This window comes from Dioscorea cayenensis, chromosome 14 (assembly GCF_009730915.1).
Source record: "Dioscorea cayenensis subsp. rotundata cultivar TDr96_F1 chromosome 14, TDr96_F1_v2_PseudoChromosome.rev07_lg8_w22 25.fasta, whole genome shotgun sequence".
NCBI lineage: Eukaryota > Viridiplantae > Streptophyta > Magnoliopsida > Dioscoreales > Dioscoreaceae > Dioscorea > Dioscorea cayenensis.
The window spans coordinates 17,797,935-17,823,906 of NC_052484.1; the positions used below are offsets into that span (position 1 = coordinate 17,797,935).

At 34.9% G+C, this 25,972-nt stretch overlaps 2 protein-coding genes across 2 annotated transcripts; both read right to left on the bottom strand.

The window, feature by feature from the left end:
- Nucleotides 1-610: 610 nt before the first annotated feature.
- LOC120275120 (WD40 repeat-containing protein HOS15-like) lies at nucleotides 611-7,275 on the bottom strand. Its single transcript, XM_039281618.1, is given in 15 exon segments — nucleotides 611-1,067; nucleotides 1,156-1,230; nucleotides 1,463-1,536; nucleotides 1,609-1,662; nucleotides 2,229-2,303; nucleotides 2,986-3,107; nucleotides 3,194-3,209; nucleotides 3,211-3,353; nucleotides 3,667-3,730; nucleotides 3,853-4,003; nucleotides 4,518-4,564; nucleotides 4,668-4,762; nucleotides 5,059-5,233; nucleotides 5,356-5,501; nucleotides 7,098-7,275. Coding segments are annotated over 14 exon segments (1,374 nt in total). The 5' UTR covers nucleotides 5,377-5,501; nucleotides 7,098-7,275; the 3' UTR covers nucleotides 611-805.
- A 10,046-nt stretch (nucleotides 7,276-17,321) lies between these two features.
- On the bottom strand, nucleotides 17,322-24,977 carry LOC120275828 (coiled-coil domain-containing protein SCD2-like). The gene is made up of 17 exons (XM_039282543.1): nucleotides 24,427-24,977; nucleotides 22,984-23,153; nucleotides 22,283-22,358; nucleotides 21,539-21,580; nucleotides 21,394-21,456; nucleotides 20,936-20,985; nucleotides 20,831-20,858; nucleotides 19,724-19,798; nucleotides 19,519-19,629; nucleotides 19,363-19,423; nucleotides 19,030-19,146; nucleotides 18,815-18,933; nucleotides 18,601-18,670; nucleotides 18,262-18,303; nucleotides 17,996-18,036; nucleotides 17,800-17,926; nucleotides 17,322-17,667 (listed from the first exon to the last, which is right to left on the bottom strand). Exons 1-17 carry the CDS (start codon nucleotides 24,814-24,816, stop codon nucleotides 17,555-17,557), a joined length of 1,695 nt encoding a protein of 564 aa, XP_039138477.1. The 5' UTR covers nucleotides 24,817-24,977; the 3' UTR covers nucleotides 17,322-17,554.
- Nucleotides 24,978-25,972: the final 995 nt, after the last annotated feature.

Genomic DNA, 25,972 nt, shown 5'->3' on the forward strand with positions numbered 1-25,972 from the left:
TTTTTAGTTTTTATTTTGCATAATATGCAAAAAATAAATAAATAAATAAAATCCTATTTTTCAACCCTGGAGCAACATAGACAGGAAATAAACAAGTGAAATGATAACGTTGAAGTGGTCGTGTAAAAAACGATTCAAGAGTCAAATAATATTATATTGTGTAAATATAAATTTTACAGTTTTATATTTAAAAATTCTAAAAAATAGGGAATTTTTTTCCTTACATAGAGAATCAATAATTTTCTTCTTCTTATGATGGTGCTGCTTGATATTCATAATAAATAATTTAGACAATAACTAACATTCCCATTCCGTACTTACTTTTTATAGTTGCAGCTTAGTTTACTAACACAGTTACATAAAATCAATCATAACTTTCACACTCCTGTTCCAATTACAATGATTCAACTGGCGTTAAAAATCAAACCTTGGGATCTATATTTCTTATGGATGACAATGTTTGAAATTAAAAAAGAATAAGTAGTTTAAAAAATGACTAACATTCTTATCGCATACTCATTCTTAGTCATAACTATTGTTTGAAATTTTGTTTTCTCCGGCAGACAAATACTCTATAGTTTAGATAAAATGATGACACTGAAACAAGCTAAAAAAAGAATCAATTACATAACAAGAAGGATTTATATTTCAAGGTCAAGGCCAGTATAGATCAAATTGAATCCCAATATTTTCAAATCTTGTGAACATCCAATTATCTCCAATCAAAAGAGAGCAGAAGATTCAATGCATTAATTTGCAAGCTGTTAATTACACTTGAGCGAAAAAGGGCCGACGGTTTTAGTTTCTACCGACTTCCTCCGTCAGTACATGGTAGACGCTTCACTGCAGATCTGAAATCAATGAGAGTCACAATGCCATTGCCGAAACCGGCTACAACTATATCATTTTCCCTATTCCAGCTCACATGGTAGATGATGGCACCACCGCGGCTGTATGTTTTCAAGATACTACCGTCTTTGACTGACCATATATGCAAATGTCGATCTCGGGATCCACTAGCCAAATAGTTGCCATTTGGGCTAAATGCGATAGAGTATACAGCTTCACTGGTGTGCATTGCAACATTTTATTAAAGTTGACTCGCAACTATACACATAGATATGAACAAACAAATAGAAAGCAAGGAGAGGATACCGGTGACCGTTGAGAGTGCGAAGAAGATGGCCTTTATGGGCATCCCATAATTTGATGGTTGAGTCACCAGAAGCACTGAAATTTGACAGAATTATAAGAAACTGTCAATATCTATGAAAAGATAATGAGTGTGGTCTTGAAAGAAACGAGTGAAAATCTTTATTTTTCATAGAGAGATCGATGCCCATTTACATGCTCAGATTACCATCGCACTCCGACACACAGAAAAACTTGCAGTACTACCATGAAGTAAGATGTTAATTACAAGAAGGAAAAAACCTAAGATATGATAGAAAATATAATGTACCTTGCAAGCACTAATTGTTTATCGGGATTGATAGTACCCGGGCCAGTGGGACTCCATTTAATAGTGTACACTGCCTGGATTAGCGGTTTCTCATGAGATCATTAAAAAAAAAAATGGAAGAAGAATGACCAGTGAAAGCGTAAAACCTCATTGTGTCCTTGGAGATCATGTAGACACATGCCCAGTTCCAGACTCCAAATCTGACAGAATTTCAAGATAGGGCTGATTATATGAATTATATTTGCACTAAAAAATCTGACAGCAATCAATAGAATGAGATTTTAATCTGATGTGAACCTAGGAACCGAGACAAAATTAGGTGCTTGAAGAGTGTGTGTCTGTGTGTGTGTAACGACGTGACATGCTGTTTAAAAATACACCAGGGTTTTCTGATAAACCAATTACCAAATCCTGGACATTGCATAAAATGATATGGTTAATGAACTCCACTTCTTAATCAGGCACTAAAAACAAAATAATAAGAGGAAAAGAGAATGCCAAAGTTTTGTAGGGGATATGTCTAATGGCAAATTGAAAGTTTGTATATTTGTAAGCATTTGTATCATAAATTAAATATGCAAAAATATTAACTTTATGTGAGTCTGCACACAAATAAAACTCATGTTCATAGGAAATTTTAGGATCTTGTAAGATAACATAGCTTTTATGGAGATATCAATGGGAAAAAAAATGAATAGCTAGGCATTTTGTTGCAACTTGAAATAAACATCAAAAATAAAATTTCATTTCAATAAAGATGGTTTACCTTTACAAAACTGTCATCAGAGCAGGAAGCTAATAAAGTACCAGTCGGGTCCCATTGGATAGCATTGATCTCACCCTGAAATAATATTCCTTTTGTCAGCAAGAGTTTACAAACTAAGGTTGGAAGTTATTGACTTTGGTTTTAAGAATAGATGTCAAACAAAACACAGAGGCAGCAGAAATTGACACCACATCTAGGAGCATGAACATTGTTAATGGTGACAATCTAGAAAAATGACTGATTTTTCTTCTCAGAAGCAGCCATACTTACATAACATATCTATACAACAGTGTTTTTGCCATCTTATGACTAGCTATATTTCCAGGACAAGACATGCCACAGGTTCCAAAGAAGTGATAAAGTGGACTAATTTAAGAAGCCAAAGAATAACAGCAGAAGTGATCTGATAAGTTATATATTCATTTATAGAACACTACCTGTAAACAAGTCAATTGTCAGCATGCATGCCAATATAAAAATATTTTCAATGTTAAGTTGCCATCACAGCTGACATTACAAATACCAATGGACTGAAAATGGGTAACAAAGTCTTGAAAGTTTGGTTAGTGGGCATCGAATATGATAAAGCCTGCTCCAATTCAAGTTCTGCCAAATAATATGAGAAGGGTAAAATTGAAAGGAAAATGGTTTCATACAAACATGAAGGATGGCTTCAGATCTACAAATCTTTTGGGAATGCGGAATGACTAAATTAAGTAAATTTTAACATATTAGTCAATGATTTGAGTGTTGAAACCTGATGTTCAGAAAAAGCATAAACTGGTTGAGACTCTCCAAAGCTGCAAACGTAAATCATCTTGTCTTCTGAGCATGTTGCAAATGCTGTATTGTTTCTAAATTCAACAAATATCAATGGTGCTGCAAAAATAGATATCATGCGCATGATTCTACCAGAAGAGTACCAACAGCAAAGCAAAGAAACCATAACAACTGAAAGAACTCACCTGAATGAAATGCAAAACTGTTGCTTACACTCCCATGTGCCAGTGTCCCAGAGAATCGCAGTGTTGTCAAAGCTTCCAGTGAGGAGAAGATCACCTCTCTTGTTCCATTGTAAAGAGAAAATAGATCCTGTATGTTTTTTGAGTATCTCCTCTAATTTTCCTGTTATATTAATACAAGCACAAGACAAGACAGTAAAAAAAATGTCCACACTCCAAGTGCACAACTAGAGGTGTTTTGAGAGAAAAGTGTGACAAGTAGCTTAGCATTTGAGATGCTAGGACAAAAGTACCACACTAACAGACAGAAGAAAGGGGGTAAACAAAGGTTTGAAATATCAACTCATCCTTGATGATGGAAGGATCAAGGTGTATTATGCTCATGCCAACAATTGCTAAAATTATTGATAAATTATTGATCACATAGAAAGCAGTTATGATTTTATTAGATACAAAGTAAATGCAAAGCAAATTACCATTCTTCCTCCAAATACTCGCTTGCCCTTCATATGAACCTGTTGCAAGCAGTTCCCCTTCTTCCTGTTAGATAGATATTTAAATAGAGCATTAATGGACGACAAGTTACTAAGAGGACTCCATGTAAAATGGAAAAAGGATTACATAAAGAACAATAACATGAAACAAAACAAAGTGAGACTCACATTCCAAGCAAGTGCTGTGACTGCATTGCTTTCATTATTTATACTAAAATTAAAATGATTTAGAACATGCACATTTGGAGGTGAACTATGCATACTGGAAATGCAGGGTCCATTTGAAATTTCCCAAATTCGTGCGGTTGAATCTGAAGAGCTATTAGTTCAAATCAAAAGTTAAATTCCACAAATCATGGACAAACAGCTTGAACATGGATGTGCAAACTTTAGCTATACTTAAATATCATAAAATATTATCAAAGTGTAGTCATTCAGAGCTTTTACAACAGATATAGATCCAATAAAGAGAATAACCCCTGGATTTCACACTATTCCATGAAAATAGTAGCTAATCTAAAACCAAACCCACACTTTGATAGATAAAAAATTCATCTGAAAGGATTTTTTTCATTGGACTATACAGAATCAGTTGTTTAACAAGTTAGTAGGGTGGTCAAAGCAGCGTAACAGCTAATGAACAAAGTCAAAGAGCTTCAGGAATTATACGATGAGAATTTCTGCACATAAACTAGTAGAACTGAGAGAATTTGCAAATAAATACAAACGTGCATCATATCAATGTTATATAAAAACCTAGAACATGGAGTTTTCATTTGTTCCAAACTTCAATAGCATGCATAATTTCAATAAAGTTAACCAAATACACCCACCCAGATGCCAGAAGAGAACCAGTTGGGCTCCAAGCACATGCATTAACCTAAAGCAGGACCAAAAAGCATAAATAGAGCTGCTTGAGTGAAATTTACTATGCACAACCAAATGGTATTCAGGAGTATTATCACAAGGATTATCAATCAAACCTCAAAACTATGTCCTTCCAAAACATACACATCAGAGTCAGAAACCTCACAACTGGGTGATACCAAGCTAGGAGTGAAGTCCATTGGTGATGGCCCTATAAACAGTAGAAAGAGTGATGATAACTGATTAACAAAGAAAAAAAGGAAAAAAAGAAAATGAACACAGTTGGCATGTTAGTCAAGATTACTGGTATTGCAATCAGGTATGCAAATCTAAAAGAAGAGAAAAACAGTGAAATTACCAAGATCTTGAACTAAATAACAGAATATAACACACTAGTAACTCTTTTTGATTATGGTGTAGGATTTACAAAAAGCTCTGTTTTCTGAGTTAATAAACCAAAATAAAGGTAGTATATGAGCTATGATGAAGAATATAAACGTGTTCTACCTTCATTTCCTTGTCTATCTACTTGAACGTGTTCAGTATCTTTTCCAAAATGTTTGCCTAGCTCCTTAGCTTTTTCCTTCTTATCATTAACAATTTGTTTGAGGCTATGAACATCTTTTGTGATAATATCAATAGGCTCAAGATGAACGTAGTCACCATCAACGTCCACATCACTCTACAAGTATTTAAAAAAAATCAAGAAAAAAAGAATCCAAATAATAAGAAATACAAAGCGCTTGTCTGATAGACAAACCACCATCCCAAAGTCGAGAGGAATAAAGATGCAAAATCACTTACACTGCCCATATTTGCTTCCATTTCTGAATACTGAAAACCTTTTGCTAAAATTGAAACAAGGGCACCAGTGCGGATTGAACTTTCATCAATAGGAAGGTTCTCAAACTCTGGCTGATGTTCCAAAGTAAATACAGTGTGTGAGAAACCTGAAATGAATGACTCAAGTAATATAAGCCCCTTGAAAATTTCTCGAACATTCAATCTACTCTTATCTTACAAGTGACATAATTAATTATAATAAGAGACTCTGAGGAGAAAGAGAAAAGAGCAAATAAAAACAAACCAGAAGATGACAGCAAACTTTTACAGTTACAATGTTTCATAGCAAGAGAAGAAAAAAATGAAGTAAATAATAAAGTAATTACTAGTACCATAGGTATTGTAAAATAACATCTTAATAATAACGGATGGTCAAGAAACAAAAAGTACAAATAAATTGGCGTTGGCTAACTGGAAGGATCTCATTCAGGTTTTATCACACCAAGGACATTTGCCAATTGGTTGTTTCAACTGAGCAGGTTTGGCATGCCACTCCAATACCATTTATATGATATAGTCAACGTTCCAAGCAATAAACCTTAATTATAAAATAATAACAAAAAGGAAAATAAAATGTCAAATGTAATCAAGCTAGAGGAATAAAGGCAAGAGCAAGCAAGGAAGATCTTTTATTCATGAATTTAGCTTGAGAAGATTCTCTTTCTTTCTTTTCCAGTTCAGACCATAAAATGTTACGTTATTCATGCCTTACAGATGGCAAACTCATAAATTAACACCCTTTATACCATTAAATTCATCATTCCAGATCTAAGGGGGAAAAACATAAATTTTGGGAAAACTTGCCACAAAAGTTATCTTACTCATCATACCATTGTTAAAATATGCAGTTTTTATATGGCTATAAAAACTGCAGTCTTAGTGCACATAGTGTCCATTTATCCTTTGTTCTAACATAGAAATTCAACATTGCCTCATGCAGAAAAGAATTCACAAGGACACTCAGATAAATCCCAACATTCATATGCTATTACTAAATACAAATGCTAAAAGAAACATGATTGTAATCAAGAGTCAGACAGTCAAGGCATTTGGTTGCAAAACAAACAAAATGCCGCTTAGTTTTTCTTTTCTTTTCTTTCTTTTTTTTTTTTTTTAACTTTCTTTAACCTTGTGAAAATTCCTGAAACCCTTACCTTCAATCCTCAAAACCCCAAACATTCATTATGAGAGCAAAAGAAATTCAACATTGCCCTCATCCAGAAAAGAATTCACAAGGCCACTCAGATAAATCCCACATTCATATGCTATTACTAAATACAAATGCTAAAAGAAACATGATTGTAATCAAGAGTCAAGACAGTCAAGGCATTTGGTTGCAAAACAAACAAAATGCTGCCTAGTTTTTCTTTTCTTTTTTTTTTTTTTAACTTTCTTTAACCTTGTGAAAATTCCTGAAACCCTTCAATCCTCAAAAGCCCAAACATTCATTACGAGAGCAAAAGTGTGCCCAATGATCAACCAGAAGTAGGAAGAAACCCCAAGAAACTCCCAAAAAAACCCCTAAATTCATTATGAGCACTAAAAAATCCCAACCCTCCAACAAAACCCCAAATTTAACACCCAAGATCCACAAACACAACAAAATCCATTACATAAATATCATTAAAAATCACTAAACATCAAGAAAAACCCTAAAAACAAAGAAATCAATTAAAAAACCAGAAAAATCATTAGGGATTAACCTGAATCCTTGAGGTATCGGAAGACGAGGGCATTGATCTGGTCGGAGGTGAGATCAAAGCGGGGTTCGTTGGGGAACGCAACCGGCAGGGGAGGGGCGGCGGCGGCGGCGGAGGTTCATGGAAGCGAGGAAGTGGAGGAGAACTGAAAGCTCGTTGCCGAGATGTTCTTTTTCTCAGATTATAGCGTTCGCGTTTCTCTTCCTTTCTCGCGAATGCTTGACTTCGAAGGTTGTAAACGCGTTTCTCATCCGATTCCATGCTGTGACTCGGAGTTGGATCGCTGACTCGGTCTCTCTCTCTCTCTTTTCTTTTGCCTTGAAAACAATTTTTTAGATATATGCTATTATTTTTAGTTATTTATTTGGATTAGTGAACATTATTTTTAGTCCCTAAATTTTTTGAAATATTCCAACAAGTCCCTATGGTATTTTGTAATATTGATTAGTACAACCTTTTTGGGTTTTGTACTATTGCACCCCTCCAGTTACTCTCCCCATGTTATATTTTTTTGAATATCCTGAAACTACCCTTGTGTTTGGAGGGAACGTGGCCTTGATTAAGGAGGGAATTTAGTTGTCCGGTGTTATCATGATATGGTTGGTTGTACCTTGATGTCTTGCAAGAGAAGCTTCTCCACTAGTTTTTTCTTATCCTCCTCCTTCACCAGCTTTTACTTATTCTATTCCGGTTATTACATGGCTGACTTGTTGGAGGAGCATATTTTAAAAGTTCTCCTTCACCTGCTTTCTACTTGTTCCATTCCGGTCATTGCATGGTCGACTTGTTGGAGGAGTATCTTTAAAAGTTCAAATTGATCTCATTTATCAACATCAACATCAACATCAACTTCAACTTCAACTTCAACTTCGTTGTTGGATGTGGGAAACTTTCTTCCGTAGTGAAGGTCTCCGGTTTGGTGAAGGCAAACCCGCGAAGAACCTTAAGTGAAAGTGGATTAGTTTGTTGATGTTGTAATGTTATGTGAGTTTGTCTTTATTCTTTTCTTTTCTTTTTCTCTTACAGGCCTTAGATGGATACATTTTATGGTATTGTGAAGTACAAGGAAAGACGATTGTGTCGTAGAGTTCTCCGTTTTGTCTAAATGGGAGTCTGTATTTGATGAAATATGCACACGTTGGTCCCTTCATCCTCATCATGTTAAGGGTAAAGTATTTAATCCCTAATGAGAAGAATATGACAGCTTGTATTAGTTCAAACAATGATTTTCAAAGAATGCGCAACATTCACTATGCGTTTCAAGAAGAATATATTTAACATGGTGGTCGAGGTGGTTGACAAAATGATAGAGCATCCTTCCGGGTCATCGATGCCACTGTAAATGCCGATCTCCTTTAGATTTTACACTTTTTTCAATTTTTTAACTCTTCACTCACTCATTAAAGTTAAATTGGGGTTAGTTTCTCATTTGTTGGCTTATTATCTCGTTGTTTTATTTAAAACCCACTATAAGTGTTTATTAACGATGTTTCTATTTATATAATGTAACGCTTGTTCATTTATGATTGTTTGTACCTATATAACATACTAATTGTTTATTTATGACTGTTTCTGCTTACATGACTTACTAATTATTTTTCTTATAATCTTGTAACCAGGGAACTAGTATCACAAAGTGCCTCATGTAACCTAAACCCCTTGGTGCCAACGATGCTATGTGGGGGAACCATAGCACCATCCAATTTTTCATGGAATTATGAGAATGACATAACTACGGTCGGACAACATTATGAAAATGCAAAAAATTTCTAGGAGATATTGTATGACTTCGCTATCAAACGTAATTTCAACTTCGGTTTCATAAAAAAAATGATAAATAGAGAGTGGTCGTCACATGTGCGGCCATTGGTTGTTATAAGCTTTTGACATACGGGAGTTGCATTGTAGTCATTATAATGAAGTTGAGCACAATAGAGTTACTTGCAATGAGGTCATTGTAGACTAAACGTTCGGATGAAACTATTTTGATATGAAATGTCATCCCCTTGTCCATTTTGTTATGATACTCAATTTATAGTGACTACTGTGTTAAAGTAAAGGTCGACTTATGGCTATAAACAAAGACTTGCGAAACCGATCAAGACGATTAATAAATAGAGAGAACGAGATGAATATGTACAGGAAATTGAGGAACCATTTAATTATGACATTCATGATTCAAACATCAATGCAAAATACTAATATGGAAGTTCTGATTTTCATCAACCTAGAGATGATAGTGTCCTAGAACAAACAATGTAAAGAAAGGTTTAGATTTCGGGTGGGTCTGATAATATTAGTTAGATAATCATAAAGTAGATAATTGTATTTCATTCCAACGCATTTTCAGACACCTTAAGTGGGTCAGTTGAAGTCTCAATTGTTCTAGATGTGGATGATGCGGAGGGATCTATGGCCATGTTATCTTTCGCAGTTTTCAGACACCATGCTCTCGACAGGATCCTCTTTCAGGGACATGGGTGGCACTATCAGCTGTCAGTTGCAAGTTCCCTTTATATCATTAGCTGCAGGGTTTTCCTCTTCAAAGTGTGCAATATCCTTTTTCACTGAAGGGTGCATAGTATGGCATCTGCCAAGATTCTCGTAGCATACACAAGCCGATAGAATGCCATGTCACTGATTGACAGCTGAAGTTTCTCACCTAGTAGTATCAATTCCATGAATTTCATTACTTAAATAGGGCAATCCAAACTGCCCACCCTTTGTTGGGGACAATTGCGTGCATGCACTAGTGGGTATGTGTCGGTGTCAATGACGACAAGTTTTACTTTCAATAAATTGTCAAAAAGCAAGCGCTACATTTCAGAGAAGAAAATGGAGGCATAAGCCAAAACAAAAAACAAAAACACTGAGTGAATTAATTAAGTTTTAGGAGTAACCATTACAAGAGCATCTTTATCATAGACATGGATTGTAAGTGAGGAGTAATGACGATATTCCCGCTTATCTTTATCCAAAATGAGAAGATGGTAATGCTTGTGCAGTATTATTGGCATAAGGACAACATCAACAGTTGTGTATTCATCCAAGAAGGGGGCTAACAATTTATTCAATCTATCTTTAGAATCAGGTCTCTTCGACATGGCAAGCGCTATTGGTCTGGTAATCGTGGCCGATAGCTTAAACTGGCCAGGAAAGTTCCTCAAAGAATCATGTAATATCTAAACAAATGCGTCAACAATGTCATTAAGGGACCATATGCTTCTTTTCAACCAAAGCGTGAAGATGATCACGACTGGTATGGTCAAATCCGTTGTTCTAAACATATGTCTCTGCACTAGTGGGGAATGGAATTAAAAATCATTAATAGTATTTATGAACAAACAAAATGAATACAAATCGCATACCAATCGTACTAACCACTTATTCATATAATTGAACAAAAACTGAAATATATGAAAAGTAACATATCAATTTGATTTAGAGGCTATATACATAGCGAAAACAACAGAATCTATACAATAAACTAAAAACTAAACAAAGTAAAAGTAGGAAAATACTCATGCATCCATCCGACAATTGAGGAGGACTGACAGTGTCATATGTTGCATCCTGTCCAACCGTGTAAAACCCTGAGGTCGCTTAGTTGGAGGGATGAAATCTATCTATACCTCTACCATCTTCACAATTTCATCTGTATCATCCACTTGGTTATTATCTCCATCAGCTAAAGGTGCCCCACTTTTGAGGGATGTGAGTGACTCTACTACTCTCCCAATTGCGTCTAATGTGTCAGCGTCAACTACAGTCATCTCAGATGGTGGTTTTGCATCATTCTTTTTCCCTTTCCCAGAGGGGAACCTTCTTTGATGGGGAGGGTTCGGGTACAAGATGAGATGCGGCTGAAGGCTTCGCAACACTGGTGAGTGGTCATGGTATAATGTGTACCCTCCATTGGTTCATTGGTATGAGGTTATTCTGTCCTCACTTGGGTGCATTCCGTTTCAACCACTTACTTTAGGGGCGTGTGTAAGTTCCTGATGAGAAGGATCAACATTGTGATGAGAAAGGATCAACATTGTCCTTCAATTTTGCCTTTGCCTTAGGTAGCTTCTCCTTTTCATCGTTTCTGCTGAGCTTCCCCTCAAGTATGCGGACTCTTTCTTTAAGTTCCCTAATTTCATTCAACACCAGATCTAGTTTATCGTCATCATAAACCTTTCCTTTAGGGCTTGCAGTGGAGGAATAGTGGCTATCCGTCTATTGAGGACTATTTGGACGGATATTTCTTCGACTCCTCTTTCGAGCGTGCTCTCCTATTGCTACTTCTTTTCCCTTTATGGGTCTTGTCTTCACCAATCTTAATGACTGTATTGTTATGGGTGATTCTACAACGGGTCTTCGTGTGGTCCTGCCGTCAAGTTTTCCACTGTATCTGTTACTTATACACAGATGGTTATATACTTATATGTTGTTGGATTTTATGAATTTATTATATATACATGTATGGATTAGTTTTACACATAAGGTTATATACTTATATGTGGATGCCTTTTATGAACCTTTAAATAAAAGTAACTTTAGGTTATTTACAATGATTAAGAAGCTTAACTAAAATTAGTTTGTAGTCTTAAATGTACAAAAAATTATACCAACTATCTAAATTTACCCTTATATAAAATTTCATCAAGTTTTCATTAACTTATCAACACATTAATTATCTTTTATTCCAACTAAAAATGGTACTTTACATTTTTTTCATGAAATATTAGTATGTGTAGAAACACATTAAAGATAAAAGATAAATTTTAAAAAAGAATATTAATATTTTTAAAATTTTTAAAATGGATATATAATAACGAATAAGGGAAAAAGACATAAGTAGGATATGAGAGAATAGAATTTGGAAGCTAGTGGATACAACTAATTTTGGGGAAAAAAGTTCTGAATTGCCCGGTTCCTTTTCAAAATAGTCTATACTCGTACTAATGTAAAATTATGAATTTACACAATAAAAACCCATTTAAAATTATGAATTTACTACACAATGATCCTATTAATTTAATTTCATGTTCGTAGCCTACAAACCTTACAAACAACAAAACAAATTATGAATTTACACGATAAAAACCCATTTAAACATTAGATTTGAGACATCGCCATTTGGATTGTCATAGCACAACCATTAAATACAGCCTACTAATGTAAAATCTAAAATCCAACATGGTATCAAAGCTCATTAGGCTTAACAGCCGAAGAAAAAAGATCTATGGACTAGCAAAAAAAAACCCCTCTCTCCAGCTAATAAAAAAAGGGAAGACCGCTGAGACTCAATCCTAATAAAAGGAGCACAATCGCAGATAGGAAAAAGGGTCTTTGAAGTTCCAAAAGTTTGAAGTATGGCACACCTCTTACTTGCGTGTGCCATAAGGGCATGGGTGTATAAGTAATAAAGTACCCAAATTCATAAGGAATGGAAGTATTAGTAATGACAACTCCTAAGTTATCTAGTCAGAATCAAGAATAGGATGGAATGAACTTAATCAAGAGAAGTATTAATGGCACAAGCAAGCACAAAAGAGTAAAAATGAGGGAAGCTTCAATCAATGAAAATGAGGTGCCCGAACAATGCTCCCCCTCAGATTTAACATTTAGCTCAAGATTCACAAAGTGTTTCTAAATCGAGTTAATAAAGTCGAGGAAATCCAAGAATAATCAATCCCTATGTCTAGATCACTGATATTAGTCCCCTTCGAGGTCCCGGTGGAGAAATCGCTTCATCTCAACACCTCACACCACATATGACCATAATAGACTCTAGTGATTCTTAAGAGTACATCCAACAATAAGGTCAACCTCGTACTCATTTTTTGGGACCAAGGCGAAGAACTAGTGAGAAATACCAATCATTAGTAAATACCGATAATGATCTATATAAAATAAACAAGTACCCAACATACACAATACTAAAGCTATTTTATAAACACCAATTGCCCATTATAAACAAAAACTCAAATAAAGTGAATGGTAAGTCATGATATAAATATGTACACATCATTTCAAACCACTAACTCATAATCTCAACTAATTATTCACAATGTAAAACATAAAGTTATATAGCATATCATTAATCCAGTAAAATAATCAATTAACACAATTTGTAAACATTTATACATGATATGAACAATGAAAGAACTTACTTCTTGTCCCTTAAGTGTCTCTATTAGAGCTTTAGCATCAAATTGTTTTTTGAAACTACTTTCACTGTAGCATAGGATGCACGGTAATTTTCCATAGTAAGTCCTTTTCCCAGTCCTAGTGTCTTCATAAAACAAAATATTAAGAGCAACTACACAACCCCTTAAGTACCCGAGACTTGATAACTTTTCGGAACACCTGTCCTTCACTCGGGCCAAATGCAATGAGTACATCTTCCATAAGAAATCTATGCATCACATGTGTCCATGTATACTCACTAAGTATGGACAAATCATCCACATAATGAGCTAACCATGATGGTGCTAAACAACAAATGGTCGGGAAGAGCAAGAATCCCATGATGTATATCAATTAAAGCTTAATAAAATTTCTTCGCCCTTGTGATCTCTCTTAAGGACCATGTCCTATAATACCCTTCCCAGACAATCCTTGTTTCTGTCTACTCCTTTTGTGAAGTATTCCTCTTCTAACCTGCAGTGTTCCTTCTTCCTTTTAAATTCTACAGCAATGCTTTTGCACCTTAGGCCAAGTAAAAGGGATACATCCTTAGCCCTGAAATGCAAATGGCTTTCCCCAAGTTTAAATATTATCGTCTGCTCGTTAAAAACTTGCATCAAAGTGTCTAGTATACTACGCTCTTGGACTATGGGTTCAATGTTCATCAAATGGCTAAATGGTGTTTGCTTCAGTATGTCCCAGTGCTTTCGCGTCATCTTGTCCCTCAATTCATGTATAATGTCTACAAGCAATGCTAAATAGCACCGTCCATTCACAAGATTCCTGGAACCACTTGGTATAATGTGTCACTGCACAAACAAATCAGTTCATGTTAGTAAACATATTAATGGAAAAGGTAAACATTGTAAGCACTGCATTATAAACCGAAGTGAGGTTTTCAACAATTCACACTATACAGTGAACATGCATTTTAAAGTAAAGGACATTTTGGTGTTAACAAAATGACAAGATGCATTGATTCTATATATACACCATAAATATAATGGTCAAACCAAAATTTTCAATTTAAATAATAGTAAATGCACTGGTTCTCCAATTGAAATATTGAGTTTTCCGATGACTGAACAAAATTGTATATATATACACAATAATTATGAAAAACTGGATAGAATACACATCGAAATGAGATTGTTTTGGAGTTTAATTCATGACAAGAGGGATTTATATGTGCATAGAATAGACCTGTCAAAACAGTAGGGCGGGCGGCCAGACGGGCTACCAAAAACCCGCCATTTGGCAGTAGGCGGGCGGGCGGCCCGCCATTTGGCGGGAGTTAAAAATGCCAACCCGACCCAACCCACTTGGGTTGGCGGGTTGAGATGGTGGCCCACTAAAAAAATATAAAAACATTTAAAAAAATTTTATATTTTTATATATTGATTATTTTTAACAAACCAAAACCAAACCAAAAGATATTTATTAAAGCACAAAAACATAATACAAAAAGACGTATTTCAAAAATATTTTTACATATGAGGTTATAATACATCACACAACTAAAATAATAAAACAAGTAAATTAAAACATATCCAACCAAGTTAACCAATTAACCCAACATTCAAAAGTTCCTACATGAATTGAACAACTATAGTTAAGAGAAATATCAATACCATGATATTACATAAAGCACCTTAAACATTTATCCTCATTTAAGCTTTTTAAAAATAGTAAATTAAAGGCGGGTTAGCTCGTCCCCGCCCGCCTATGACCCTAACCAAAACGGGTTGGTCCCGCTTTCGCCCGCTTCAAACGGGCTTTACAAAAGGCCAACCCAACCCCCCGCTTTTTGTTGGCGGGCGGGCAGCTCGACAGTGTCGGGGCACTGCTTTTGATGTGTCTAGCATATAATGGTATTATAGGATTTACTCTCCAGATGTAATACATTACTCAATTCTTCACATAATTTATAACATTTCCCCACGGTGACAATCAATAAACACCTTCAAGGACACAAAATTTGAATGGAAAAAAGGGTAAACATTACATTTCTACAAATTAAAAGAAGATGTCTATATCACAAATAAAATTCGATTTATCTTATTGTCTATAATATTTTCTATGACCATCCATGCGTCAAAACTAACACTTCACTCAATATTTGAACAAATATGCAAGAAACTAATAATGTATCAGGAATACTTATCAAACTCATTCATAAATTAAAGCATAAAAACATGAGTTCTACGAATTGATAAGCAAAATGGTTGCTAGATTGGGTGTTACTAGGCGTCGAACCTTTCAGGCTTGAGGACATATCACTTCTCCTCTCCATCATGATGAAGCGTGGCTTCAATCAGCAAAGGAAGGGTCCAACACCGGGGACACTCACGATGTTTTTCTCTCCAGGCATGGATAGTAAGAACTCCGATAGTGATGTGGAGAAGAAAATGAACCCTAAGTCTTCTTTGATTCCTTGGGATGCGAACATATTTGACTCGTAAGATGGTCCCAATGCTTTGAAAATTAAACATTGCTTCAAGGGTAGGTAAAATAATTTCGCAGCTATTTTCACACGCGGGTGGACTGAGAAGTTATGGGCATGATAAAAGAGGGTGTCTTTGGGGATATGTCAAAATCGAGGGATTCTTTTGTAGGATATGGTAAAGTATGGGGGACTATTTGAATAATTTTTCTTTGGATTACTATTAATGATATTTTTTTTATTTCATGGAGCTATTTATTTGAATTATTTTTGGGGTCACTATTATTTTTAGATATTTATTTAAATTCCTTATGATTTTGTTTTCACAGAGCTATTTATTTGATATTATTAGGGACAGTATTATGTTATGAATTTTAGATCAAGTAATCACTTAGCTCAATCAAGCTAATAAGCAATTCATATCCATAATTAAAATTCTCCAATCAATAATGCATCTATATAACTAGAAATCTCATCATGAAATTAACATAACAAGAGTTTAAGTTTCATACATTCACCAAAATGAAGAAAACTAGCTCACTAAGCTATAGATCCACTGAAAATAAACTGAAAAATAGAAAAATAAGTGGGAATCACTTTCCTCCCTGACAGAAAACTAAGTCAAGCCCAAGATCCTTCTTCTTTATCCCTTCTTGCTCTCCTCTCCTCTTTTATAGACCTTTGCCTTGGGATTAACTCTCTTTTATAAACCTTTGCCTCGGGATTAACTCTTGTGATCCATCTATAGAATACCTATCTCCATGAATCATTACATATTATTTTTAGATATTTATTTGAATCCCTACTCCTGATTTTTTTTTTTACACAGTTTTTTTATTGGAACTATTTTTAGGGACTTTTACTTGTCACTTTCTTGAAAACTAGTAAAATTGTTTACCTATTTGGGATGTAATCCATGTGATAGAAATTTGTTTTTTTAAAAAAATAATTAATTTTTACATATAACATGTTTATTGTTAATCAGTCAAATTGGCTCACCTCATGTGATAAATTCGGCTAAGATCCAAGTAGGTCCTTTTTAGGCAAAATTAATAACTAAAATAAAATCTACATGTAAATCAACTTCAAAATTAATTAAAACCTTTTTTGTTACAATAAAATTTATAAGTACCATTTTATTAATAATTATCAATAAAATATAGAACTATTATATGTATTATCATTTATCAACAAATATTGGATTTTGTGCACATAAAAAGTGAATATGGGAAAAACCCCAAAAAAATGAAGTATCACTTCTCCTACATCACTGCATCACACAAATGAATATCTGAAAGATAGACAAATGAACATCTGAAATAAGGAAACACATGTAAACACATGGAATATTGAGAAAGATTAAAGCCTTTGAAACATTCCAAAACTGTGCTTGTTTCAACATACTCAAAATGTATTTCTTAAGAAAATAAAAATAAACTTCAAGATGACCACCTCATCAGGCTAAATTATTTGATCAGTTCATTAAGTTTGCAAGCAAGATAGATGTTGTTCTATCATTGTCATTCTCAACCTGCATGATTAGTTCAGTAGAGGGACATCCATCTCTCATGCATAAAGAGTAGTTAATATAGAACCACACATTTAAATAAAATTGCTGCAAAAGTTTAATCACAAGTTATAAACAAATAACGATGTTTCATTCCTGTTTATTTTGGGAATGAGCATTAATAGTTAACACCATCAGTTTTTAGGTTCAGAAAAGCAAAATTGCTCAACAGAAACAAAACCATCTATTTATTTACAGAGCAATGTATCAGCAAGAGAATAAAGAGGAAGGCCCTTTGGAATGTACAACAGAGATGAGAGACACTTACAACTGCTAATTTTCAGATGCATCTTCTGTTGATAGATTTTGATCGATTTCCCTTCGGGAAGTCTCCCACAGTAGTTGTTCGATCCCCAGCTTCCTTAGCTCCATCAGACCTCGCTCAACTGTGATAGAAAACCATGTGGCATATGTTGAAGATATCAATTATTTTCAGTTGATTTCAGTGTATGTGCACATTCAAATGTGCCCCGTATTTTGTGACAATGAAGCTGACCAGGATTGGAAGCAGGACTTACCGTCAACAGCATCATGTGATGCCAGTGATTGGCCACTGCGGCTAATCCAGAACTGCAGCCGATCTTCAGCAATGTCCTCCTCGACACTATGGGCTTTCGCTCTTCTCCAGAAATATGTAAGCCAGGCCTACGAAGACAAAATTATTTATGAGAAAACTAAGAGAGGTGAGCACCTTAAATAACAACACTTGCACACCTGCTTGAAGAATACATCCTCTGATTCTGCTTGGTTGAGTTCTGCAAGAATATTAATTTCGGTAAGGGAAAGAATCTGAAAGAAAACATGCAGCGTAATATATACAAAGATGATCTACATAAAATTGCAGACAGAAATGATATATATATATATATATATCATTGAAAGCATTTATAAGGACACAAAAAGGGAGTAACAGTTCTTTATTTAGCAGGAAAAACCAAAGAAAGGCTCAAGTGTGTGCATCAGATGGAACAGAGCATTACCGAATGCCTCCATGTACTTTGGATCACCAGGTGATTTGAGATCTGAATGAACAAAATAAGGAATTGTCAGTAATTAGAAACTCAGCGTTTAATATATCAATTCACAAGCAAACAAACAACAATATATAAAAGAAAATTTTATGGAATACAGTGGATGAAACAACCAAGACAAGACCTAAAGCATGCACAATTACTAAAAAGATAAGCACACACTTAAATTTATAGGTGAAAGTTTCAATGCTGAATTTCTAGTTAAAATGCATTTCAAATAAATTCAGAAAGCAACATATATTTTTTGATGTGAATAAATCTTGATGATCAAATTGTGACTTGACAAACCTGAGGTGGATACTCGAACATAATTTGGCCGCCGATGCTGACCTAATGCAAGAATAACAGCATCCTCAATCTGCAAATTAAATTGCCAGGATAAAAAAGACAAAAATGAGAATGAGCTGATGACAGCTGAAGTGAGGGATAAAGAGGATGAAGAGATAAAAATGGGATTGATTTTCATAAATTTTAAAGAAGAGAGAAGGAAGAGGGAAAGAACCTTCAAAGATGCTAGTTCTCTTAAACCCTTCTCAACCAAAAGCATGCTCTCTATATTTCCCTCTCCAGTCATGTCACTCAAATCACGCGCAAGCTTATTTATCCTCGCAGAATCATCTTCTGATGAATGTTAAAACACAAAAACAATTATTTGAAGAGGATAATCCTCCAAGAGGGGAATATAACAAAAGCTAATGTTGAAGTCATTTATTGTGCCTTTTTTCCATGAGTCCTCCTTAGCTTTTTGTCCAGCAGAAAGAACAACTTCAACAGGAAGAGGAGCTAATGATGACCAATACTCATGTTTTGCCACAGCAATTTCTGGGTAAATAGCTACAATTCAAGGAAAAAAAACATTCAGACGAAAGATCTGAGGCATGTGCTAAAAAATAACTCAATATAACATAAGAACCAAAAATAAGTCAAAATGATGTGTTTCAATATCTAGCAGCATCTAATGCATTTACATCTGCAGAAGCAAAATTTTTATTAAGAAGAAGAATGCATCCATCTTAAACTAATGCAACGCAACATATGAAAGAAGACTACCATGCTGAACAGCCAAACCCCAGTAACGAGCAAGCCAGCATCTCTTGAGAACAACCTCCTCCTATTTTTTTTTTAAAGAAATCCACAGAATCAGAACAAAATGGATGATTGTGCATGCACACGCTTTTAAAGTAAGTTGATAGTAGAAGCACCAACCATCTCTTCTTGAGTTAAAATCATTCTCTGAGTCATGGAGCGAAGAGAAATTGCTTCAGATTGAGCTTCTCTAAGTTGCTCTCTCACAGTTTCAGCCTCTGCTTTTGCAGACTGTTCATAGTACAAATCAAGGATTATAAAAACCAATTGTTCAAGCAATTTATAAGGCTTAATACAAAGTGGCCAGTGAAAATGGAATGAGTACCTCCACTTCTTGTTGAATAGCAAATATTTCCTCATCTCTCCCACCCCTGGTTAATTCAGCAGCCTTAAGTGCAGCCTGCATTTGGTCAACAATATCATTTTCCTAGTTTAGTTGAGTATCTATGATATCCTAACATACCTTAAAAAAGGTGCAGTCTGAAAGAAGCATACTAAACATACAAAAAAGAAGTGTCATTATCTAGTGTATGAGCAACAGAACTTTGCAAGAATTTAAAGAGACATCATTTTGGAATGAATTCAATTGGTAGTTTCAGTTAATGTGAAAGCACATGGACATGGCTATTGAACTATGAACCAAAATACCATATCCAATTGGATGGTGACTCTAGTGCAGAATAATGCACTCCAAGTAAGAACAACTTAAGAGCCTTTTAATCACTAGAATCCTAAAAGAATTGAAAAGGATAAGTTTGACAAAACCACATTCTACTTTATGGCCATTACTGCAATACCAAATGCATCAAGGTTCAAGGTCCAAGGCAATGGTATACACTTTCTTCATACCCTGCAAATACAGGAACAGAACTTGACTTCCCACACTTCCTTTTCTCCATCAAATGGACATAAGGGTGGCATTGGCATTTATCTTGTTGGTTCTGCTACTAACTGATAATTGTAAACTTCAACCAGTCTTACTCTAAAGAGTTAATTTAGATGGTAACATGTGAAACATACTAGATGCATTGAAGGTCTATATGTTGATAAAGAAGAGGCATTCAACTAGCAGCTTTTATATCATTTAACCATAATAATTAATAACATGTGCATTGAAAGGTTTAAATGAGATCTGTTAGCCACAATGAAACTAACAATAGTAGCAGGCATTCTCTTTCAATCGATCTATTTTCCATGATCAACAGTTCTCTGGTCTTCCAACTATTGCCGGGCAAGTAATAATCCCGAGAATTAAATGCTCCCTATTAGCAGAACCCAATGCATAAAATTGCAGGTCAACTTTGGGCCCACAACAACAAAAAAGAAAGAAAGCTCATTTTGAAAATATGAAGTATGTAATGTACCCCAATTTGAAAATCAAAGCTCAGGTCTAGAAGTACACAAATAAGAAAAATTCATGTCAAGTGGTTACCTCTCTTTGGCGAAGTGCTGCCTCCTTCCTGCAAATAAATAGCACAAATGTCATCAAGAAAGGAAAAAAGAAAAAGTTGGAATATATGCAAATGTCAGCACTTGCCTATTCAATAGTCGAGCCTCCAATGAAACCCCTTCACCAAGATTAGCGACCTGAAATTAAGATGATACAATAAATTTGTCTCTTCAAGTATCAAACATATTTATGTCATACAGACATGAAAATAGAGAAAAGGGTGAGACACAGAAATTTCCCCTGAATAACAAAATACAAAGATAGATTCTGTCCTCATGCAAAAGTCCACAACTACCAGAATAAGGTGAAATGATACATAGCATAAACATGATTTATTTATCATACACAGAACAAGAACAAACTCACCACATGCCACATGCACACTTAAGGATCTAGCCCAATAAGACACACATACCTGACAAAGTTGTTTTATGTACAGACTACAGAGCAACCACATCATGTTGTAATGAAGAATAAGAATGACAAGTATACCTCTTCATGCTATACATTGAATCAACACAAGAATAAATATTTTAGAAGATGACCTGTTTCTCAAGCTCCCTAGCCCTGGCTTCGGCTTCCTCACATCTCTGTTCAGCAATACGAAGCTAGATGACAGATTCAGTCATTCAGACCAGTGCCAAGTAAGACTATTAGTAATTCATGAATGATATGGGATGCTGTACATACCTTTTCATGAATGTTTTCATTCTCTTCTTGAAGCATGTCAAGCTACAGAAGGAAGAAAAGGTCAGTTTAGTAACAATATATTAAATTTTCTTATAATTCATATGAGGATTCAGAAGCCTGCAAGTCAAACATCAACACTGTTGCAGCTATGGTCCAGAGTTCAGCCCATATATTTCTCTTATAAAATACAAGACCATGCCAAGCCATATGATTAAGTAAGCTTACACACCTATGAGTCGTCAGTTTCCTGCTGACTCCAGATTTTGGAAGAACACCCACTCTAGTTCCCCAGAGAATGCCACCACCAATTGTATACAGTCTAGACTAACAGGAACTAACCAGTCAAATTATTTCTTATTTCCTCAATCTTGACAACAAGCAAATTGGCTGTGCCCTTATTTGAAGCATTAGAAGCAGTGCCAATTAAAATCTTAAGTTCAATTGCTTTTGATGCAACATTATTAACACATAGAAAAACACTCTGATATGCTCATCTGCCCCTATTCTGAAGACAAGCAATAACAGCCAGATTTTTCTACTAACAGAACATGGAATCCATTATTGGCCTCATGGATAGCTAGTTTGAATTTGTCTAGATCACCCATACCTTGAATGAGGATTGCTTGAAAGTTAAGGACCATAGCTTGGCCAAACAAGTTACACCAATTGAAGATCATTGAAAGCAATCTGCCTGACTAATCAGATAAATAAATCAAAATACATGATAAAATGACAGTTTAATACCTCATCTTTTAGCTCAGACGCTTCACGTTGATCACCAGATTCTCTAGATCGTAAAAGCCCCATATCTGCAGGAAACCTGATGCATGTTTTCAGCTTGACCTGAGATCTCACAAAAGGATATCCATGTCTTGGAAAGAAACGGATACAATACATACAAATTTTGCTACAGCATTTTCCAAAAAACAAAGAAAAAAGAAGAAGAAGAAGAAGCAAATTGCAAATATAGAGATCTAGAGAAGTTAATCGCATCTGTCCAAGTGAAGAAGACAATTAAACTGCAATAGAACACCACAGAAAAAGACTATCTATCTATCTATCTATCTATCTCAAGCATGCAGAAGAGGTTAAGCTCTTCATGCATTATAGAGATCACTTTAACCCAAGTCCAAGCTTTTTCCTCTGGTCACAAAAGTCAGTTAAACTTTTCAAATGCTTCATATGTCATTGAACTTTAAACACTATGAAAATTTTCATTCCCACAAAATAATAAAAACAAGCCAGTTATGGTTGAAAATCGTTAAGAAAAGAAAGTTATGTGTTGTTTCCATGATATGAAGTACAAGTATGATAAAAAAACCTTATTAAAACTTGCCATTTTCTCAAGCTTTCACCAAACAACAGCCTATCATCTAAAGCATGTTAGTAAAACATCAGACAATCTATTTCTTCCAAAAGTATCATAATATGAGCAGATCTACTACCTTCTTTCTTTGCGCCTATCAGCAGGAGGTTCTAGATGTTGAATAGGTGGTTGGGTTCTAAGCGACGTCCTGCTGGGAGGTACCATTTGTGTTGAATGCACCGACACTGACGGTCTTCCAGTTGATGAAGAGCGGACAGATGAAGTGTGTTCCATGAAGTTTCTACCTAACTAATCAATGTGATAAGCCCAAATTAGCCGATTAATCTAGGAAAAAGTAGTTGAGAAATCCTTAAACACTGACACAAAAAATAAAAATCCATTCTTAATTAAAATATAATCACGTTAAAGTTTTCACAATAGCCAATTGCTCAGGTAGCGTTATGGGTGGTAAACATCAAAAGGAGTAATCTGTTGAATACAAGTTTCGGTCCTAAAAAGCATGTGTTCTACAGTAGCACTGCGCCCCATCAAGGGAAAAGTCAGGCTTGTATTGGGTTACAAAAAAATTTGAGGCTTCAGCTCAAAATATGTACAATCTAACTCTGATCTTGATAGGTTACTGGAAACAAATATTTGATCCATTCCAACATATCAAGTCAAATACAAATGAGCTGTTAATTTCCTACTGTCTACTGCACCTTTGGGTCCTATGCTAAAAATCTGATGAACTCATTGAACTATGTATAATGAGAACTTGTTGACACTCAAATTTATTCTCTATTTAAAAATGTTATGCCAAAAAATGAACTGTCCGTTTGGCTATCTTTTAAAGCATACAAAAAAAAAATTTAATACCCAAAAATCACTTATGTGATATGAAACCCATAATTGTAACTTGTTAAAAACTCTTATTAGATCTAAGAAAACATTTATGAAAAGGACCTCCTTTTCAAAGTCAATAGAAGTCTGACCAAACAAGAGCAAAAGGAAAAACTTGTATAAAGCTTAACATGAGAACAAGAAAAGATGAAAAACCAACTACAGCATTTCTTAAAGTTATGTATCCTTTGGATAAGCACTGATTATTATTCTTCAAAAGATTCCAACTTGAAAATAGAGTGTCTAACGTGTCCACAAAAAAATGTTTGTTCCACACGTATGCCCCTTTAAAATGCCATACTCCATCTATGCACATGTATAGTTTGTGATAACATAAACTCTGGTAGAGACTCCAGATATTTGCACCAAAAAGGTGCAGCAATTGCCATGAACCGAATCATAATTTCATAGGTATTATATGTAATCAAAAAGAAAAGAGAGAACTTTCATATAATCCTAAGGTGACGAAATTTCAGTCATTTCACACATTTCTGATGATTTCTTATGGAAGCGTAATGTCAGCCACATAAGTGCTTAATTTATGGAAGAAAAAAAATGCAAATTTAAATGGTGTATAAATGCCCAAAAAAATGACAAAGATCTACAGAATTTCTCCATATAATTAATTAACTCGCAATATATATATATATATACATATAATTTTAAAAATTTTAGAGCTTACCGCAGGGGAAGGAGATCTGGTCGTCCTCCCGAGCAAGGACGAACCGGGACCAACCCCGACACCGGCGCCACCGAAGCCGTTGCTGCCGGCGGCAGGCGAAGGCCTTGACATAGGCAACCGAAACGATGAAACGCTGATGGGGACGTCTCCATCGCCATCATCATCATCTTCATCGTCACCAGCGGCGCTCTGCGACGCCATCACCTGCGCTAACCTCGCAGCGGCTGCCCTTGCAGCGACGTTCTGGTTACGGCGCACACCGGAGAGCCCGGACAACGACGAAGAGCGGTGATGCGACGGTGACATCGACGGCGAGGACGATCCAGTGCTACTCGATCCACCACTTCCTTGGCGGAAGTAGACAGGGCTCCCAGTTCGCCGCCGATCCATTGGGTCGCCGGCGAAGGTATATGTGTGTCGGTGGCGGCTGCGGAGATGGATTTCAAACCGTCCGATTGGGATCGAACGGCGACGATTTGGGGGCCGAAACGGCGATGGAAACGGAGAAGAAGACCAAGGTCTTGAAGAAGTCGAAAGAATGGGTTTTGACGATGGGAGAGAGTTATAGTAGTTAGTTAATGAATTTTTTTCATTTTAACCCTTTCCAACATCTAAATTATTTAAAATTCCCGGGTTATTTTATTAAAACTTGGAGTATAATATATAAATTTCTTTTGAAGGTGAATAATACTCAACATTGAGAATGACATCTCCATTTACTAGCACTAGGTTTTTTTTTTTTACTATAGTATTCGAGGTAGATATTTTACTATGTTATTAAATTTTAACTCATTAACTCATTTTTTTTACTTTTGATCTTTTGAATTTCAATTTATATTAATTTGATTATTTAACTTTAATTTTATTTCATCGGAGCAATAAATTAAAGATTTTAATCCTTAATTAATTACATGGTTATTTGAAACATTTGAGTTAATCCTCCCTGTGACACATTATTAAGTCAATTGGAGGTGTTTATGTCATCGGAAAAAAAAAACTACATTTATTTAGGGACTGAAATCCCTTGATTTATTATCTAATGAAATTAAATTAAAGTTGATTCATCAAATTAATATAAATTGAAGTTCTATGATTAAAATAAAAATGAGTTAAAGTTTAATGATTTACTAAAAAATTTACCCAATATATTTATATCTTTACTTAAAAAAATAAGTTTAAATATTAGATCATATAAAATGAGAATATAAGTGGATTGAGCTATTAATTATCTGCTCGTATACATCTCTAATATGATTGATTTGCGTATGTTGGTCAAACAAAGAAAAAAAATAATACCTAACTTTCCTTTAGTGGTTCACTTTGTATAATTAATTAAAATGATCATTAACAAATATGGACTTATGTATATAACATCTACGCTGTATTTTTTATTATTTCAAATTTAAAACTACTTATTTAAACAAAATTTAAGAGTACTTATTTGGATCTATTGGGATTGTCCAGAATATGTCATAATTATTTATTAATTATTTTAATATTTTTTTAAAAAAATATTAATCTGGAGATATAATTTTTTTCTTATCAT